The sequence below is a fragment of the Bos grunniens genome, chromosome 8, assembly GCF_055505025.1.
Source record: "Bos grunniens cultivar Pamir isolate PY7600 chromosome 8, Bosgru_T2T1.0, whole genome shotgun sequence".
NCBI classification, from domain to species: Eukaryota; Metazoa; Chordata; class Mammalia; order Artiodactyla; family Bovidae; genus Bos; species Bos grunniens.
The window spans coordinates 110,232,694-110,253,120 of record NC_141172.1 but is presented as its reverse complement, the minus strand read 5'-3'; the positions used below and the strand labels follow the sequence as shown (position 1 = coordinate 110,253,120).

The window sequence follows — 20,427 nt, the reverse complement described above, 5'->3', positions numbered from 1 at the left end:
CACGAAAGTCAGAATGCGGTCTTGCACGGGTGTGCACTGAACTTTCGAGTGAGGTGATACAGAAGACTAAGCTGGAAGAGGGTAGGTGGTGGACAAATTCTGAAAAATATCACAAGTTCTCTTTCATTAAAAGTACCCCTCAAAGGGAGGCTGTAAGGGACAGAGGTGAAACTGAGCACAAAGTGTAATTTCCTAGCTGCATGATCTTGGACAAGCGACTTGCTCAGTCTGAGCCTCAGTTTTACCATCAGTAAAATCGGGATATGCACATCCTGGGGCTGTTGGACAGGTACCTAGCGTGTTCACCGTTAGGTACGAATCGCTCAATACATACATGTTGAATGAGTGCAGTAAATGTGTGCTTAGCATAGTGGCCGGTGTACGGCAAGCGTCCATTAAGTGACAGTAAAAATAGTAAAAAGTCCCCAGCACAACAATCCTAGACACGCAAGAACCAGAGGTACTTCAGCAGGTCCTACGCGAACCTGCGCAGTAGCTCCCCCAAGAGGGGAGGACACGAGACTGCGCTTGCGCGTGAGTGCTTTCCTCCGCCCCTTTTGGCGCGAGGACCAGTGGGGCGGGCTCGGCGGCGTCGCGACGAGTGCAGAGGGCAGGACTGAGGAAGGGGCGTGGCCAACAGCCCGGGCCCCGGCTACCCTCTTCCGGGCTCCCCCAGCTGCGCGCGCATCCTCCTCCCCCCCTTCTTTTGTGGTCCGACCCATCGCGAGGGTGACAGGAAACCCTGTGCAGGGAGCGCCGCCATCTTGGACCAGCCCGAGGAAGATCCTGAGGGAGCCGCGGGAGCAGTCGCCGCTGCCACCGCCACTGCCGCCGGCGCGTCTGCAGCTCCTCGGCCTGCCCGCTGCCTGCCCGGGCCCCGGCCGGCCGCCCCCGCCCCTGTCCCGCTGCGCCCGCCCTCCTCTTCCTCGTCCTGACGCCCCCCTCCCGCCCGGAAAGCTGCCCAGCCACCAGCAACCCCCCAGGTAACCCCGGCCTTCCGCAGGGGCCGGCCGGCCGGTCTCCTCGCCGGGCTCTCCCGGGGTCAGCGGTGGGGGCGACGGCGGGCTGGGGGCGCGGGCGCGAGGCGCCGCGGGGCGGGCGGTGTCGGGCCGCAGCGAGCCCGGGGTCGGCTGTGGGCTCCGCGGCGCAGGGCCTGACAGGCGTCCGTGCGGGGGCGAGGGTGTCCCCGCGCGGCGCCCGCCGGAGCCCCGGGCCTCCCCGCCCAGCGGCGGGCTCCGGGCGCGGCGTGGGGAAGGGTGGGTGCGGCGTCGCCTTCCCCGCCTCTCCGGCCGGCCTGGGCCGACTGCACCTCCCGCGGGCCCCGTCTCCTTGCCGCCGCCGCATCTGTCCGCTCGAGCCGCGCCGCCCCGCAGCCCGCGAGCCCCGGACGTGGCGGCCCCGGGCCCGTAGGCCACTCTGGCCCCGGGCACAAAAGCCGGCCGCCCGGAGCCCCGCCGGCGTCCTGGCCCGCCTCCGGCGTCCTTGCCGGTGGGGGTAGACCGGCGTGGCCTCGGGCTGGGCGGGGGTCTGGGGGTCCGTGCGGCGAGGTTCTGGTTTGGGGGAAGCTCTGTAATGTCTGTGCGGCCTCGTCCGTCGGTAGCGTGTGGAAATAACGAGGACAAAAAGTTTTTGGCCTTTCTAGAATGTAAGCAAAGAAGGCGGAGCCAAGTGGTTTCGGTGGTTTGCTCTTTGCCGCGTGCTAGACGCGGATTTCAGGTGTTTAGACCCGCAGGTTTAGCTTGCTTCACGTTGCTCTGGGTGGTGAGTACAGGATCTTCGTCTTCCAGGTGAGGAAGCTTAGGTGTGGAAGTGCGATGTGGCCGATTAACGATGTTACATGCACACTCAGGTTAGGCCAGGGGTACACACATGACCATTGAACATGTAGCTACAGTCTAATTCCTTTTTTCCTATGTTTGCGTTTGGATAACAGCTGACTTCTCCTTTAGGACCCAGTCTGTCTGCCACTACACTGCTGGTTCACATTCTTACAACCCCAGAGGATAGATGACAAGATTTCCGTTTTCAGTTTGAAGAAGAAACGAGTTCCCAGAGAGCGCATGCTTTCCTGGTGGTCCCACAGCAATTCTCGAGAGTCCAGATTTGAAGTCTTGCGAAGTCCTGCTCGCTTCGTTACTGTCCGAACTGCCTAGTATTTCGGTGTGGTGGTCGAGGACAAATTTGACCTTGCAGTAACCCAGCTCCCACCCCACCATTCCTCAAGACGTTGCAGAGTTTTTCTTCAGGTTTTTGCTTACACCCATTTACTTGGTCATGCCTTTGAGGCTTGTAGTGGTTAGGAGTTTTGCAGGGTTCCTGCCCCAGTGGTGCACTTCCTAGTGACTTCAAGCAAATTCTTCACCCCTTCAGACTAAGGGTCCTTATCCATTCAAGGGATAACTGTACCTCCATTTTAGAGTTGTTGTGAAGATTTAAGTGGGGTTTAAAACCCTTAGCACATTGCTTAAAGTTTGGTCAGCTTCCATTGTCTCTGACAGTGCCAGGCTAGTAGGGAGTGTCTAAGGTTTGTTGAGTGAGTGAGAGGAACATGGCTTTGGAGAGCTATAGAGTTAGATCTGAGCCTTAATCTTAGCTTTCCCTTTAGTGGTATATGACCATGGGTGTATCTCCTCTCTTGAGCTGGCTTCCTTATTTGTAAAGTGAGTTTTTAGAATTAGAGATTGCTTATAAAGTAGCTGACATATATTAGGCACTCAGTAAATGGCAGTTACTGTAAAGATGTAAAACTTTTAGAATTTTAATAACCTAACAAATTCCCTTGGAATTAAAGCTACACTTAAAAACTTTTTTTTTTACATTTCATGGTAAACTTCATTGTTGTGCATACTGCAACCTTACAACAGAATGTGGAGTGTTTTTACAACTGATTTTTATCAGTATTAAAAATCTTTGCGTAATTTTAGTAAAATATTATACAATTAGAGGAAACTTTGTGTAAGGCAAATAAGTTACTTTAAAACTAGGTCTACTGAGATATGTTTCATTTTTTTAAAACTTGAAACATTTTTTTGTGATTAAGGATGCTGTGCATTACCGGAGACAGCAGTGTACATACAAGTCGAAGTATCAAAGATACTATACTTTTAAGAAACTTTTTCTCCTAGATAGTTTTAAACGTATGCAGAATAGAGTAGTATATTGAGCTTTCATATACCCATTATCCAGTGTCGGCAGTGCTCAGTCTTATTTCATCTATATATACTTGTACCCTCTCCACCAAATTGTTATTTTTAAAAAACTTTTCATTGGAGGATAGTTGGTTTACAATGTTGTATTAGTTTCTGCTGTACAGAAAAGTGAATCTGTTATACATACACATATATCCACTCTCTTATTTTTATTTTTTATTTACTTTTAAAAATTGTATTTATTTTTATTTTTGACTGAGTGGGTGTTCGTTGGCGTGCACAGACTTCTCATGGCAGTGGCTTCTCTTGTTGTGAGGCGCAGTCTCTGGGGCACTCGGGCTTCAGTAGTTGTGTGTGGGCTTAGTTGCTCCCAAGTATGTGGGATCATCCCGGAACAGGGATCGAACCAATGTCCCCTGCGTTGGCAGGTGGATTCTTATCCATTGCGCCACGGGGAAAGTCCTTCCACTCGACTTTAGATTCTTTTCCATCTACCAAATTATTTTGAAGCAAATCTCAGACATCCTTTCCTCAGTAAATTTTTCACTGTTTCTGATCCTTTTAATTCTAAGTGCAGGGTTTTAGTTTTGTTTTTTCTCGTGAATACTTTCCTTCTGTGGACAGAGGTACAGTATTACTTTATTTCCTATTCACAGCGTGCCATCATAATTAGCAGAAAAATTTTGTCTTTCTCTTGACACATGGAGAAATCAACTCTTTTCTTACCACATTAATTTATAAAAAAGTGTGACATTAAATATCTTGTCAAAACTGAGGTGATTTTTAGGTGGGTCTCGGAAATGAGTGGGTTATTTTCAGAGGTTGCTTTAAGGTTGAGGACAGGAAATTGACCACAGATTTTGATTAGTTTAATAGCTTACCTCCCAAAGTTCTGTGTCCACTCGACTGACAGATCAAGTAGAGACCTGCAGTGGTTTCAGAAGCACACCAAAGCGCTTCTCTTCTTGAGTTGTATGAAGTGAGGGCCCATGCTATGCTAAGTCACTTCAGTCGTGTCTGACTCTGTGCGACCCCATAGACGGCAGCCCACCAGGCTCTCCCCCATCCCTGGGATTCTATATGTGTATTTTTTGATCATTACTGTATTGTCAAAACCTAACATAATTTAAAAATTTTTATATTGGAATCACAAAAGCAGTTTATCTTGGTTCAGGTGTTTTTAACAGCATTTTTCATGTATAAAAAAGCCTCACTTAAACTATAAGGGTCAGAATTTAAGTCACCCAGAATATATTTACTTAGGGGTTGCTTTTTTCCTTTGTTGTCTTGAATCGGTTACATAGAAATTACACAGTAACACCTTATGTCCTAAGAGTGGAATAAAATAGCTGTGTAACAGCTGTGAAAGGATTAGACAAGCCTGTAAGTTAATACAGCAAGGAGTCAAACCATAAGAAAATGAGAAAATGGACTCCATTATTGGGAATTAGAGCTGTTTCTAGTTTTTATGTATTTTGTTGTTTTTTGCTTTGTTTTTATTTTTGGCAGCACCAGGGGGCTTCTAGGGTCTCAGTTCCCCCGACCAGGGACTGACCCTGGGCCCTCAGCAGTGAAAGCAGAGTCATGGCCGCCGACGGCCGGGGGGACCCCCCCCTTTTATTTGTTTTGACTCTGATCACGAGACACTTCATATGCTGTTCCCCATGTTATTGGTAAATGTGGAAGTAATGTTGGAAATATGGCTGGGGTTTTTTTGTTCTTGTTTCACATTAGAATTATATGTAAAATGCTTAAAATATTTTAACAGTCCTTTTTTTTTTACTTTTAATATTTTAGAGTATATAGTAGATGCTTATAGTGTTCTCCCAGTGATATGTAAGGGCTTCCCTGGTGGCTCAGGGGGTCTGCCTGCAGTGCGGGAGACCCAGGTTCGATCCCTGGGTTGGGAAGATCCCCTGGAGAAGGAAATGGCAACCCACTCCAGTATTCTTGCCTGGAGAGTCCCATGGACAGAGGAGCCTGGAAGGCTACAGTCCATAGGGTTGCAAAGAGTCGGACACGACTGAGCGACTTCACTTTCTTTCTTTCTTAGTGATATGTAAAAAAAAGTTAATAGTTTTCCCCTTCCTTTTTTCTCTTTGATTCCATGTGTTAATTTTTTAGTTTGGTGTGTATCCTTCTATATTGTATCCATGTAGGATTGAGTGTGTGTATGTCTTTAAAAATGGGTATATGTTATCTCATGGAACTCTGCAGCATGGTTTTTTTTTTTTTTCACTTAAAATCATGAACATGCTTCCAGGTTAATGCATGTATCTAAATGGTTTTTCAATTAGATGTGTATCATTTCATAGGACTGACGTACTTTATTTAATCAAAATATTTTGGCACTTCAGATTCCCACAAGCGCAGTATTTGAAAGTACCTACCTTCCTCTCTATTTGTACATTTCAGAACTAGTCATTTATATGTATAGTTCTATTTGGAACACTGTCTGATTCAGTAGATGGAGACAATGTGATTCTGTTTTGGCACAACAGTGATTAGTGTTTAACATGCGTTTAGTAACCATTAGGTCTATACGTATTGGCCTGGAGATTGATCCGTGCTGTTATGAAGTGAAAAAAACAAAGCACCCGTTGTAGAGTTTCATTCAGTAGCATACTCCATTTAAATATATTTCTTACCTTAATAGTGGTATATGTTTCATGTTCACAAGATGAGGTTGAGAAGTCCTTTGCTAAAACTATTAATAAGGGCAAGTGTTCAGTCCTGTCCAGCTCTTTGCGACCCCATGGACTGTAGCCCCCCAGGCTCCTCTGTCCATGGAATTCTCCAGGCAAGAAGACTAGAGTGGGTTGCCATGCCCTTCTCCAGGGCATCTTCCCAACCCAGGGATGGAACCCAGGGGTCCTGCATTGCGGGCAGATTGTTTACCACCTTAGCCACCAGGGAAGCCCCAAGCATAGTTACAGGGGGCCCCTTGAACATGGTTGTTGCAAATACGAAATTCTGAGTGACCTCTGTCAGTTAACTCTGGGAACCTTTTTAAACCTTCTGTTGGTGGCTACAGTGCTTGGTAGTTTTTGCCTGCCTGTCTACTGCAATTAGTTTGACTAGTTCTCCTTTAACTCTGCTTTTTAGGATTTTTATTGTAATTTTTAAGAAACTTAACCAGAAAATTGGGTGAGGAGGTGGAGAACAGGGTGCTGGCTTTCAGTCTGAAATAGTGATAATTCTCTTTTATTGGTAAATAGCTTACTAATTAATGGTTGGAAATAAAATTTCAAAATCAGTCATCTCAAATATTAACAAATGCTTGTATGATTAATTAGCAAGTACACAAATTAGTACAACTAGAACTGGTTTATAATTTCATGATTAGCCTTTAGAGCCTTTCAAATAGAAACTGGGATTGTTAAGAGTCCACAGTTTTAACATAATAAAATGAAAGGAAGCATACTATGTACAGCTATAACTAAGTTAGAAGAAAGAAAAGATACAGCAACATCAGAGGAGACCCACGAGAGTAGCAGTCATTTAAAGATGACTACTTACTTTCCCCCAAGTTTGAATGGGGAAAAAGAAGTTTAAAAGAGAAGTTAAAAATGAGTTAGAAGAGAGGAACCTGAAGGGAATGCAGCCCAAGAAGAAATTAATAACCTTTAAATATCATTCTTATTGTGAGAGATGATTCCTTTCCTTGTCTTCAAAATTTGGTGAATAATACAGACCAGTTTGAACCTCGGGACCAAGGTCATTCTTGTTTCTGGAAAAAGGGAATCAATCATACTCATGTATGATGTTCAGAATCACAGTTACTTTAACTAGAAACACTTTCTTTTCTAAATGAACTGGTCAAGGGAGTTTTCTGTGATGTGACTGATGACAAATGTGTTACAGCATGTCCCAGTTCTGTTAAATGTATTTCATACAGCTAAGCAGGAAGACTATATTGTGTGACATGATTGTCTGGTAATTTACTATAATTAACAGCTTTCTCTTCCCTAATAACAATAATTCACTTATTTTAAATATGTACTCTTTCTGCAAGTTAAATTTTATTAGTTACTTAGAAATTTTATTTGAAATATAACATATAGTAAGCTGTTAATTACAGTAAATGAGTTTCCCCAATCCTGTTAAGTATCTGGCTTGCGTATGTGACAGTTGGCTAGAACAGTAAAAACCAGATTAAAAAAAATATTGGAAAATCAGTTTTTGTAAAAATGAGGTTAAACCTTCATATTTATAAAGAATTTTCATCTTCAGCTGAAAACTGCTTTGAGAATAAATTTTTTTTTCTTTCAGTTTTATTGGGGAATAAAGTTTATTGTAAGTTATTACCAGTATTAGAATTCACCTCTTATTTCTCTAGGACCTAGCACAGTGTCAGACACAGTCAAGGCATTCATTTGAATAAATTGGAGAGGTTTTTTTAAAGTTATTAAAAGTAGGAGAGAAATTAGATTTCTTTAGGTTAAAGTCTTCTGTGGGGGTGAGAAATGAGCTGTGATCTTCAAACATATCTTGTAATACATAAACTTTCAAATTTTACAACTACAATATGTCATTATTTCTCTTAACTCCTGGAAAAATATATAGCAGACATATTGTTAACCTTCAAATGCTGTATTAGGAACTGTATGAAATGATCAATAATTGACTTAAAAAAATCTACAACAAAAACAGTTTCATGTGGTTCTATTTCTGACATTTCACTTAGAAATAATATAATTACTTTTTCTTTGGATGCTATGATTATTTCAAGTAGAGTGAAAAGGTTTTTTGTGTTTATAAGTTGGTGGTTACTTTTTATGACATTCTATTGTAAAATCAAAGTGTTCCAAACAAATAGATCATTAGACTTGAGTTAACGGCTGCAACGGAGACCTTAACAGGGGAGGAGGACTATTTATAATGATACTATTTAAACTTAAATTTATAAAGATTTCCTTGATTGAAATTTTCCAGAGTAGCATTTCTTATCTGGTATTTCCTAAAGTGAAATATTGGAATTGTTTTGATATATGTTCTATTTCTGTGGATAATACATGAGAGTGTTGAAAGTGTTCATTCAAGAGAATTTGTGTATTTGATTAATTTGGGAAATGCAATTTTTTCTGCTATTGTAACCTACATTTTGTTTATAATCACTGTGGTTAATTTTATATATCTTTACAGGATACACGGCTTGGATAACTTGAGCATACTTTTTCCCTGAAGTAACTCAGTTTTCTTTGTTTCTAGTGCCACCATGGCAACTGCCCCGTACAACTACTCCTACATCTTTAAATATATTATTATTGGTAAGTTTGTTTAACTTATACTCTTGTTTGTTCTCCAAAGGTTAAAATGCAAAATGTTTATATGCTAATACTTAACATAGTACCCCAGAGGAAGTGAATACTTGTCTTTTTCACTGCAAAGTTAAAACTCCTTTGGTAGGATTTATTTTTTATCAGTGACCTGTTACTTTGTGACCCTGGGTACAAAGCTGGCTACCTTTGAAGTGACTTGAGGGCTACCTGAAAGTTAATACTGGGAATGAGATTAATTTCCTAGGAGTGTTGATACATTCCAAAAATATCATGAAATTTCTCAGAGCCCCCTGGATTCCAAAAATTGATAAAAATTCAGAATAATTGTGTAAGATACATGAAATAAATCGTAGTTTTTCTCTTGCTGTTTATCCATATGTAAGAGTAAGTTGAAATATATGTATTTTTCTTTTAATTCTTCCTGTTAGTTTGGTTTAATATTGAGCTTATGTGACTATATTGTAATGCTTCCTTCACCAAAGGTTAAATTGCTGTCAGTACAGTCAGAGATGATACCTGTTCCATTCGGATTTTCATGTGATGCACATTCTTTTGTGGAATTCTATAAGAAATATGAGATAAAATGGGATCTAGTGAATCAGATTTCCAAAGCTTATTATTTCTACTTGTTCTGTGCTGCCCTTTTGGTCACTCCCAGGAGTTTTTGGCTTTTATGCATGGGTTAAGGGAAAAAACAAAAAGTTGTAATAGTTTAAAGTAGAAAACACTGTTCAGTTTTTCTGTTAAAAAGCTTTTCCCAGCTGGTGTCTATTTATTGACATAATTCATAACCAGATTCTACCACCAGTGAAGGTTGGGAATAGTCAATTTATATATCACAGTGAAAACCTACCTTTAGGATCTTTTGAACTCATTATAAATGATGAAAATGAAAATTTTTAAGTGCCCAGAGGTTTGTGATGTAATATGGTAAAAGAGGTATAGCAATCATTGCATGTAATTATAAGAGGATAAAATTGGAACTTTTTTTTAACAGGGGACATGGGAGTAGGAAAGTCCTGCTTGCTTCACCAGTTTACAGAGAAAAAGTGTAAGTTCAGTGTGTAAGACAAAACATTGGTGGATTCTTACTGTCACTTTCCTGCCTTTTAAAAAGTGTTCTTTTCAGTACACTCTATGCAATAGAATATAACTTTTCCCTATGTATATGTACTTTTGTCTTTAGGAAGTGATTTTTTTTTTAAATAGGTACAAATGAAATATACTTGTATGTATGGTGGTGTTTTTTATGCCATATATAGTTTGATTGACTAGATTTTTGATAATACAAACTTTGGTTTTAAATATATATGCTATTAAAAATAAAAATATATAATTTCAAATTTAAATTATCTTTTTCTTGTTCTCTGACTTTCCATTGTAGAAATTATCTTATTAGGGGGAATGTGCTTATATATCATTTGCTAATAAATAATAATAGATTGGAAATATTTAAAATGGAATTCTTTCTGCATTCATGACTGGTCATTTTAGATTCAAAGTGCTACTCTGTCTTGTGTGGTAGGAGAAGGGGCCATTTTATTTTATGTAACCGATAGGCTAAATATAGTTGAAATTGTTTCCAATAGTTAAGATTATTTCTGTGGCATTTTTTAGCTTAATGTAACGTTTTATGAAGTGTTTAGCAGTCTGTGTACTGTAGAGGAGTAATGGTGGATATAGGTTTTCAGTGGCCTAGTTATAAAGAAAGGATTAGTAGACTTGTCCTATTGGATTAGACTTGCAAATATATAATTATAAATACTAAATTTCATGACAGTCTTTGAAGTATTGATAACATTTTACAGAATAAATACTTGTTTGATTGAAAACTCCTAGAGTCTTAAAACTGTTAATTTGTTATTAGGTAAGAATTGTCAGAAGGCTAAATAGTATAATGTTGTTATGAAGAGTTTATTAAAATCCTTATTTTTAATTAGCAGGTAGCCCAGAGGTCAGTAAATAGTAACCTGTGGGCCAGGTCCTGGCACTGCTTGTTTTTAGAAGTAAGGTTTTACTGGAATGCTGTCATGCCTATGTTATGTATTGTCTGTGGCTGCTCTTGTGCTTTAGCAGCGTGGAGTCCTTGGAACAGAGGTCTTTTGGCCTGCAAAATGTGACATATTTATTATTTGGTTCCTTGCAGAAATTTCTAAGCCTTGTTCCAGTCACATCCCTGTGACTCCTTAAGGGTTTTTGCTAATTTTTTTCTTTTCATGCAGGCTTTAACCTGTTTATAGCCTATAAGCATTAATGAGTCTTTTGGTTGTCTAGTACATCATTTTCCCATTGATCTTAATTTGAAGCTTTCTGCAAGTTGGAATATTGTTATTTCTTTTCTTCCCTAACAGTTATGGCTGACTGTCCTCACACAATTGGTGTTGAATTTGGTACAAGAATAATTGAAGTTAGTGGCCAAAAAATCAAACTGCAGATCTGGGATACGGCAGGACAGGAGAGGTTCAGAGCTGTCACCCGAAGCTACTACAGAGGCGCGGCGGGAGCACTGATGGTGTACGACATCACCAGGTGAGGGGCCCGTGGTTCCCAGCCTTCATACTCGAGCAAGGAAATCTACTGCAGGCAGTGGGTTTTTTTTAAAGTTGTTAGGCATTCTATAGTTTGTAATTGTGTATCTGTTAAATGACTTATTATTCGGGTTTTATGGTTTTTTTTTTCTCTAAATTGCTATGTGTGAGATTTTCAGATATATTATCTGAAAGTGGGTAAGACTAAAGAAAACTTTAGGAGATGCTGGTGGAGCTAGTGAAAGAATACTCTTCTGAAAAGCAGTATCAGTTGAATTCTTTGAGGTGAAATATTTCACACCAAATATTTTTACTTCAGTAGAAAGCAAGCAAATCTTTAAGAGTTACTCTGTTCAGCCTCTTGCCTGTGGACGGAGGAGCCTGGTGGGCTGCTGTCCATAGGGTCACAGAGTCGGACACGACTGAAGCGACTTTGCATGCATGCATGCATTGGAGAAGGAAATGGCAACCCACTCCAGTGTTCTTGCCTGGAGAATCCCAGGGATGGAGGATCCTGGTGGGCTGCTGTCTATGGGGTCGCACAGAGTCAGATACGACTGAAGCGACTTAGCAGCAGCAGCAGCAGCAGTGTTAAAGTTCATGTCTTTTCAAAATAAGGCCAAGCAAAGGAATTAAGTAGTTTTGCTAATCCAACGTGGTAGATTATAAAAAATTCTCATACTTGAATCTGAAATATTAAAATTTTTTGTGTCCTAAAATGGATTGAAGTAGCTCATGATACTTCATGCTGCAAGATTAAATTTATTTCAACTCTGCTATTTATGGAAACTCAAAAGTAATTGATACAGAATAACAAAACTGGACCTTAAATGTTTGATTTGGGAAAATTGAGCCACTTTATTAAACGCTGTGCTGTTTGTCTGCTCTAAGCTAGAAAATGAACTAGACCACCTTTCATATTAATGCAGAGTGTCTAAAGCAGAGTGACTCTTGTCTCACCTTCGAGCGGGTAGGAATCAGTAAGTGGGACCAAGTGATAGACTTTCACGTGTATTTCCTTTTGGATAATGCTTTGCCCTGCTTTTGAAGAGTCACAGTGAGAAGTTCTGTAGTAAAGGGACTCTGCTGCTGCTACTGCTGCTGCTAAGTCGCTTCAGTCGTAAGTTTGTTTAATTTAGTGTTTCCTAAGGTTATTCTCGGAGAAGGCAATGGCACCCCACTTCAGTACTCCTGTCTGGAAAATCCCACGGATGGAGGAGCCTGATAGGCTGCAGTCCATGGGGTCGTGAAGAGTCGGACATGACTAAATGACTTCACTTTCACTTTTCACTTTCATGCATTGGAAAAGGAAATGGCAACCCACTCCAGTGTTCTTGCCTGGAGAATCCCAGGGACGGGGGAGCCTGGTGGGTTGCCATCTATGGGGTTGCACAGAGTCGGACATGACTGAAGCGACTTAGCAGCAGCAGCAGCAGCAGCAACAAGATTATTTTATTTATTTAGAATAAAGATAGTGGATGGTTATGATTATAGTCTTGTAGTTTTACTAAATTTTCGAATTGGGTGGTCTCAGGGCAAAACAGAGGGAACAGCCTTAAGGCTCTTCACTGGAGCCAGGCAACTGGTAAATAGTTTTGTGGGAAGACAGGTAAAGAACCTGGCCATTTGTACGGACATCCTTTTATGTGGGATGCATTCCTGAAGGCTCTGCATAGTTGAAGACTGCATTCATTATTAAAATCTAACTATGGTGATGTGTACTTAAGTGTATCTATAGATTGTAGATTGTTTTGCTTTTCTTTGTGTGTTCTTTAATTCCAGCCTATTGAGATATGAGTGATAAGGCTTGTGCTTTTTAAAATTTATATTTGATCACTGTTTACTTGGACAAGTTGAAAACACTGGGGAAAAAATTTTTATGTGACTTTTTTGACATGTAGGTGGTGGTTTGTGTATAACATGATATAGTACAGTAAAAAGAAATTCTGAGTAAGGAATTCTTTTCAGTTCTCTCTGGGAAAGGAATATATCAGATTCTGTTTGGTATATCAGATTTTATATGAACACTGGCAGCTGGAGATGATGGAATATATTCACTAGACTGAACTCGAAACACTTCAAGGACACAGTGTCTGTAAAAGGTCCTGCACCTGGCTCTGAAATCATTTCTGCCTCTTTATGGGCCTCTGTTGCCTCACCTAATAGATTAATGTTCTATGAGTCTGTATAAATTAGAAATATTTTTAACCATCAAAATTTTAAAAATGTTTTGACCTTTTTGGTAAAGTCTAATAGTGGTAGTATATTCTGTATTATTTTAAAGTATTTGGATTTGTTTGCTGTCTTAGGTCCTACTTGGCTAATGCAAAGGAGCCAGGAGTTTTTAAATTCTCAGATTGGAGAAAATGAAGAAATAAGGCATGAATCCTCAAATGATTTAGCTGCTGGTAAATGAGAGTGTACAGTTAGGATAAACTCACCCTCTGATATACCTGGGGACTTCAGTTTCCAGTCAAATGTATTAATCTTCTTAAAGCTGATTTTTAAAATTCAGAGTTCAGAATTATTTTCCATTAATTTTTTATCTTGTTCTTGCTTGCTTATTGGTCTGTTTATGTTTTTAAATGTAAATAATTTACTCCTGATGTATAAGTCATTAGCAAAGTTGTTGACTATTGAGTTATTTAAAACAAAAGGTTTGGCTAGATATTTGAAAAGTGTGTGTTTACATTCCACAATTCTCTAGGGCAGCAGTCTAGTCAAATCAAAAATATTTTTTAAGTATATATTTAAAATATATTTGATGAAGTTTCTTTTTTTCCTATTGAAATGGCAACTGTATGTGGCAGTCACAAAAATAAACTTTAATTTTTGCAGAAGAAGTACATATAATCACTTAAGCAGCTGGTTGACAGATGCAAGGAATCTCACCAATCCAAATACTGTAAGTTAAATGATGTCTATTGTACAAAAAGCTTAAGATCTAAGTTGACCCAGAAAGGAAAGCCATTTGCTAAGTGGACTTTTTGTATTTGGGTACTAAGAATGAGAGAGTCTTTATTCTTAAATTGAAGAAAATGTAAAACCTTTTTTCGAATATGGACTATGCCAGGTTTCACACTTACAGTTGGTTTTTGTTCATGTTTGTGGTTTAAGAAAAATGAAAGTTACTAGTGGGGTGGTGATCTCATGTCACATGGAGACTATGAAATCTGAAACTTTCACTTTAATCTGCATTAATTTCATAAAACGTTACCATTAGAGGAAACTGGGCAAAGTGTACTGGGATCTATTATTTCTCACTACATGAGTCTCCATAATTTTATTAATGTCAATTAAAAATAAAAACTGTTCTGCGTATTATAAAAAATTAGCCAGTCTGAAAAGATTTATTTGAGATTTTAAAGACTAGCTACTATGGTAGGCTCTGCAGTATACAAAAAAGAATGTGGGTCTTTGGCCAATACAAGGTCATCGTCCAGCAGGGAGATCACCTGTGGGGATACAGATAACTACTGGGAAGCAGAGTGAAACAGGCTGGACACAGCGTGGCCGGGGTAGCGCTTGCTAGTGGTGTGTTTGGGGGCAGCCAGTGTGAACAGTGCCGTCTGGAGAAAGCAGGTTGACAAAGGAGGTGTTGTTTGATCTGGGACTTAGGAGTAGAAGGTTTTGGTAGATTCTGCGGAGGGTATTCCAGGAACAAGTGAGGGAAGGCCCTGAGCAGGAACAGACTGAGCTTTGTGAGAGTAAGGCCTGGGTCTCACTTAGCTTTGTGCCCCAGAGCCTGGCAGTGGCCTGGTTTAGTAAATATGTAATCAGTGCTAAGATTGGCTTTCATCAGGGAACAGCAACTTAATTATTTTTAAGAGTCAGTTAACATGGTTTGCCTTTTATGCCAGGGACTGTGTCTGGGACTTTCCTATCCATTTATCACAGTAAACCCACTGTAGGTATACATGCAAATCTATAGGTGAATGTTCATACAGCTTTGTTTGCAGTAGTCAAAAAAGCAACCTAGATGGCTGTCAGTAGGTAAACGGTGAAACAATTTGGTGCATCTGTTCTTGGGAATACTCTCCAGCCATACAAGGGAATCACCTGTAGATAAATAGATCTCATGGGCGTTGTGCTGAATGAAAAAAGTCAGTCTCGAAAGATTACATTCTGTATGATTCCGTTTATATAAAACATTCTCAAAAAGAAAAGTTCTGAGTTGGAGAGCAGATTTGTGGTTGCCAGGGGTTAGTGACGGGGGTGAAAGGTGTGAGCTGACTGTAAAGAGGGCAGCACAGTCCAGTTCCTTTGTAGTGAAGAAGCTGATCGTGGGGACACAGATCTATACCTGCAGTAAAACTGCATAGAGCTATACACAGTAAAACTGAACTCTCAGTGAGGACTATAGATTGTGCCAGTGTCAGTTCCCTGGTGTTGAGAGTGTGTTAAGATCCTAGTATTGGGGACGCTTGGTGAAAGGGATATAAGAGCTCTACTCTTCTGTAAACTTTTGTGATTCTTTTGTTATGTAAGTAAAATACTAAAAACATCAAGAAAACAACTTATTGTAGAGAGTCATTAGAGGAGCATAATAAAAAAAAATTAGCCATGTCCTTCTTGTTTCATTTATGCCTCTTAAAATCTTACCAGATCTCATTATAGAAGAAAGAAAAAAAATCTGTTACATTTTCTGTAACTTTGCCTTTGATTTCTATGTGCAAGTTGCATACTTTCTACTTTTGTTGATAGTGCTGTTGTACCTGTCTTGTTAGCATGCCACCTTGTGCCTCCCCTCTCACGAAGATGGGAAGTGTGGTTTGGAAATGCTTAAGGAATGGAGAGCAGGCAGTGTTGTCTCCATTAAGCAAACATTTCTTAAACTGAGTGCCTGTGTTATAAGGCCCTGTACTACTTAGCCATTGTGACTTTACCAACTTTGACTTTTTAAAAAACTTGATTTCATTTTTTAAGTGTAATTGCCTTACTCTTTACTGGATAGGGGGACTGACCGTATGTGAAAATGTTTTCCCATCCTCAGTTGGCACCTGTCCACACTGATTGAAGAACGCTAAAGGTGGACATTTGGGTCAAAATAGTTACAGTTCATGGACACCATGTTTTGAAAGGACAGCCAGGGGCTGAAATTTCACGTGAAAAAAAGTTAGTGATGGACAACCCTTTTAGTTGAAACCATCCATTTCTAAAGTATCTGGATTTACCACATCAGTTTTGAAGGGGAACATAATTTGCTTTGAATATGAAGTCGCTGTACAGACGTTCTCCCACCCCCGCTGTCCCCTCTCCTGGATGCAGTCATTGTTATCAGCTGCTACAGACCTCGTCTAACTGAGGGATAGTGTAGGGGAGGACAGGATTGGAAGGTCACAGTTCGGGTTTTCTGCCTGAATTCTGATGTCCGCCTACCACGGACTCTTGAGTGATCTTTTAACAAGTCCTTGTTTGCTTTGAGTATCAGTTTCCTTACTTGTAGCCTCAGAAGTTGAACTAGTAGTTTTAAAGCTTTCTGTGGATTCCAGGAACTTAGGAAAATCTAATGAAAGGCAGAACCCTTCTCTTCCAGGCAGTGTCCTGGAGACACCCTCTGTGCCTCTTCATAGTTACACCTTCACGATTCTGTGGTCATCGTCCGATGGGTAATTGGTAGTATTTAGTTTCCTTTGTAGACCTGCATGTTTTTTTTCTCCAGATTTTTGGATTTTAGAGTTTTCATGTCTGATTTAAAGGTTGCTTTTGTGTAAGACGTCTCTCTTTCGGTTACAATCCAGGTGATAATCCTCATAGGGAATAAAGCAGATCTGGAGGCTCAGCGGGATGTGACGTATGAGGAAGCCAAACAGTTTGCTGAAGAAAACGGTGGGTTTCTTGTGAGGTTTAATGGCGTTCGGTCACACATGCGAGATTTCTAAGGAGAAGTGGGGTTTTGACAATGCAGATGATTTGACAGGTTTTTCTTTTCTTAAGTGCAAATTGCTCAAATCGAAGAATGAGGAAATACAAAATGCGTTTGTATTTGGGATTCATTTTGAGGGCAATAGAATTATTTAATGACATAAAGATTCCTTCCATTTCAGACTCATAGTCTTTCATAAAATACTGTGGTGGTAGTACTGAAAGCTGATGGGAACGTTTTACTCAGAAGTCACTTAAGAGAATGTCCTTGTGAGTTAATTTGAAATGTCTTTCATAGTCTGAATTTTATTTTTAGGTTTATTGTTCCTTGAAGCAAGTGCAAAAACGTAAGTATGACTAAAATCAGTAGATCATTTAAAATTATATTCAAATTTCTCAAAGCAGAACCACATATATATATAAATGTATAATGTATATGTACATATAGTGTATAATATGTAAATGTGTAATGCTTATGGCAGGGAAAACAGCAAAAATCCCTTTGCTTGTTTCACATTTCAAAATAATGTTTTTTGTTACTTTCCCTAAAATATTATACCTTGATTATACTCATTGGTAATACAGGTTAATAAATGAAATTGTGTTAACACAAATTGTGTAAAGGCTAAAAGTGACCTTTACAACCAAGGCTGAATTGGGCATCTTGGACTCAAGGTTGTTCAACCTGTTGATTTAATACTTGTCATTTTAGTAAAAGCATGACTTTAGGAAATATTCAATGTCTTAAGAGTAATTAGAAGCATAAGTAACATTTCTAATTGTTATTCCACGTTCATTATTGAACCCCAGCACTCCTGTCATAGTTCTTCATTTATTAAGCCAAATACTCCTTGTAGTGCTGAGAAGCTGGCCCCTTTTTGTTTAGCCTCATCTGTACTGTTGGTCCTAAAAGGGCCAATATCAAACATGAACATGGCTAAGCATGATAAGAACAGTACAGTTTATGCTTGGCTAATGAGACCATACAAATCCTGGAATACTGATTGGAGATAATTTTATTTCGGTTTAGAACACCCCCTACTATGGCCTGCTTAATTATTGTTATATATTACTATATAGCATTTTAATGATTAGAGCACGTACAGTTTCACATTGGGTTTGTAGAAAGAGCTCTTAGTATTGTTGATATGCTTTCCAAAGAAAATATTTTCCCATGTTGTTCTTTAGCTCAGTCTTCTGGTAATCCCTTATTAGATGACAGTGGCTAAGTTGAAGACATCATGGCAAAGGTTAGCAAAAGGTCAGTGTGTAATGTCTTATGTTTTGTAGAAAGCTATGGTTTGCCAATAAAGTTGTTGATTGCCTCTTAGGGGAGAGAACGTAGAAGATGCTTTCCTTGAGGCTGCCAAGAAGATCTATCAGAACATTCAGGATGGAAGCTTGGATCTGAACGCTGCCGAGTCGGGTGTACAGCACAAACCTTCAGCCCCACAGGGGGGCCGGCTAACCAGCGAGCCCCAGCCCCAGAGGGAAGGCTGCGGCTGCTAGTGACCTCCTCGCCGTGGCTCTCACTCGACCTTTCACCTCTGTCTGTTGGAAGCAGTACTTTTTACTGCCTCACTGTCTTCTGTACATCTTACTGGGTTTAATTAAAAAGAAAAAAACAACTCTGTTGTAAAAACAGTTTAACACAATACTAAACTGCTAAACAACTAGATGTAATCAGGTTATCAAAGGCAAGTAGAGTAATCCGTCTCTCCTGCATGGCAAATCGAGACTTTCCCCCCGATTGTCCTCGTGATAGGTGTGTCACCAGTCCACGATTTAGACTGAGCACTGATGCTGGACTTGATTTTTTTGCCCCTCCCTCTTTTGGCAAGGCTTTGTCTCATTGTACGGTTTAATTTGATGGTATCTTAAGCTTTCTTCCCATCTTTAACTGTTCAGGTATGTCTGTTGTAACCCATACATTTATTGCTGTGAAATGACTTCTGATGATAGAGAAAGGGTTCTTCAAAGCCTTTTGTTTTTGTCGGATAAATTCCCTGTTGTGTGGGTGGCATTTTTCTTAAGGCGGTTTGCTTCTGTCTTAGCCTTGCGCAGGGAAAATATCCATTTATCTTTTTTCTTATGCTTAATTAATAGCTTTATCCTTTTTTTTTACACCATTTTATCTTTTTCTCTTTAGCAGAAAGTAAATATGTATAAAATTTGAAGGAACCGAACTAACAATACATTCTGTGTATATTATTTTAATGAAGAAAATAAATTGATTACTGGCCTTGGAACAGTATAAAATACCAGTTTGTACAGTAGGACCTGTATGTGACCATGTTACTCCCTTCCATTTCACACGAGGAAACAGACACAGCTTCTGTGCACACGATGTACTGGCTCCGCCCTTTGGTGCTGGCAGGGTTTGGGGACATCACGCTGGAGAGCGTTCCCGGCGCGAGACGATTCACACTAGCAGATTCTGTTCCGTCTCTGCGCTGTGGCTTACCTGCTGGTTTTCTTAACTATTCTCGTGCAATCAGCAATGTGCTAACCTGCTTTTCTCTTTTTGTAAACATTTTGCATTACAGGCTGCATTTCTTGCCTTACTGTATAGAAGAAGAAAAAAGGCTGGTTTCTTATTGCACATTTTAAGCTTTTATACCTGTATCTCAGAATGGTAAGATTCTGAACCAGACAGCCAGAACCGCAGGTCTGCTGTTAAGGGATTTTAAATAGTGCATTTTTAACACTACAGTGAAATAATTTAAGATACCGCTTGTATTCTTAGTGTATTTATGTCATGTTGGCATAAGTTGTTCTGTGAAGGGGAAGGTGTTTCTCACCCTGTTTCAGTGTTTGTACTGATAGAAAGTTACTACTTTGCACTAGGCGGTGTGGCCACTGAAGAATACTGTACTGCAAGGAAACGATCTCATTTCTGTAGACAGCAAACTTACGTTTTACCAAGTTCTTTACTTCTGTTGATTGATTCCTAATTGAGTTTATGGTTCAGGCTGGGAATTGAGAAGTTATTTGAAGTAGGATAGGTAAAACCTCAGTATATTATATAAAATGCACCCTCAGCTCAACTGCTGTGTTTAAAATACACATTTTAAATCCCTATTTACAGACACTAAAGTAAGAAATACTGCTTTCTGGGTTGTAAACGCGTGGTAGTACCAGAGTCTTGTACAGTCAATGTTAAATAAAAGCCACAACTGGAATGTGCAGAAAACAGGATTTGGTTAATTTGTGGACTCATCTTTATTTTTGTCTTTAACTTTTTTAAAGAGCAAGATACCTGGAGTGTATCGGGTATGTTCTGGTAAGGACGCACAGTGATCTGTTCTGCTTACACTGTTGCATCACGAGGGACTCACCCAGGGACCATGACCTGCTGGCGTGTGTGTGTATATTTACAAAATCAAAACAAACGAACCACCCCCCGGGTACAAGGCAGCCATCCCAGACCGAAGTCTGTGGCTTGTGTAGGTGCAGTACCCTGGTTCCGAGAGTCAGCTACAGTGGGTCTTAATTGTTCTGTGACAGATTTACTCAGACTGCTGTACTCTTCATTTGATGTAACAAAATGCTATTAATCTAAATATTTGTAAATAAAGTACCTGTATCTAGATTAAAGTAAAA

General features: G+C 40.0%; 1 protein-coding gene across 1 annotated transcript; it reads left to right on the top strand.

Annotated features, from left to right (window-relative positions):
* Window positions 1–766: 766 nt before the first annotated feature.
* Window positions 767–20,427, top strand: RAB14 (RAB14, member RAS oncogene family). The gene is made up of 8 exons (XM_086414022.1): window positions 767–983; window positions 8,361–8,419; window positions 9,429–9,482; window positions 10,783–10,960; window positions 13,798–13,864; window positions 16,701–16,788; window positions 17,141–17,171; window positions 18,156–20,427. The coding sequence occupies exons 2-8, from the start codon at window positions 8,368–8,370 to the stop codon at window positions 18,331–18,333; spliced, it is 648 nt and encodes a 215-aa protein (XP_086270148.1). The 5' UTR covers window positions 767–983; window positions 8,361–8,367; the 3' UTR covers window positions 18,334–20,427.

What these genes read in the sequence shown, in the direction of transcription:
- RAB14 (XM_086414022.1), top strand. Translation starts at nt 8,368, where the DNA reads ATGGCAACTGCCCCGTACAACTACTCCTACATCTTTAAATATATTATT. An exon ending in ACAGTTTGCTGAAGAAAACG is followed by an intron (nt 16,789 to 17,140) that starts GTGGGTTTCTTG and finishes TTTTATTTTTAG; the next exon opens with GTTTATTGTTCCTTGAAGCA. An exon ending in CTTGAAGCAAGTGCAAAAAC is followed by an intron (nt 17,172 to 18,155) that starts GTAAGTATGACT and finishes ATTGCCTCTTAG; the next exon opens with GGGAGAGAACGTAGAAGATG.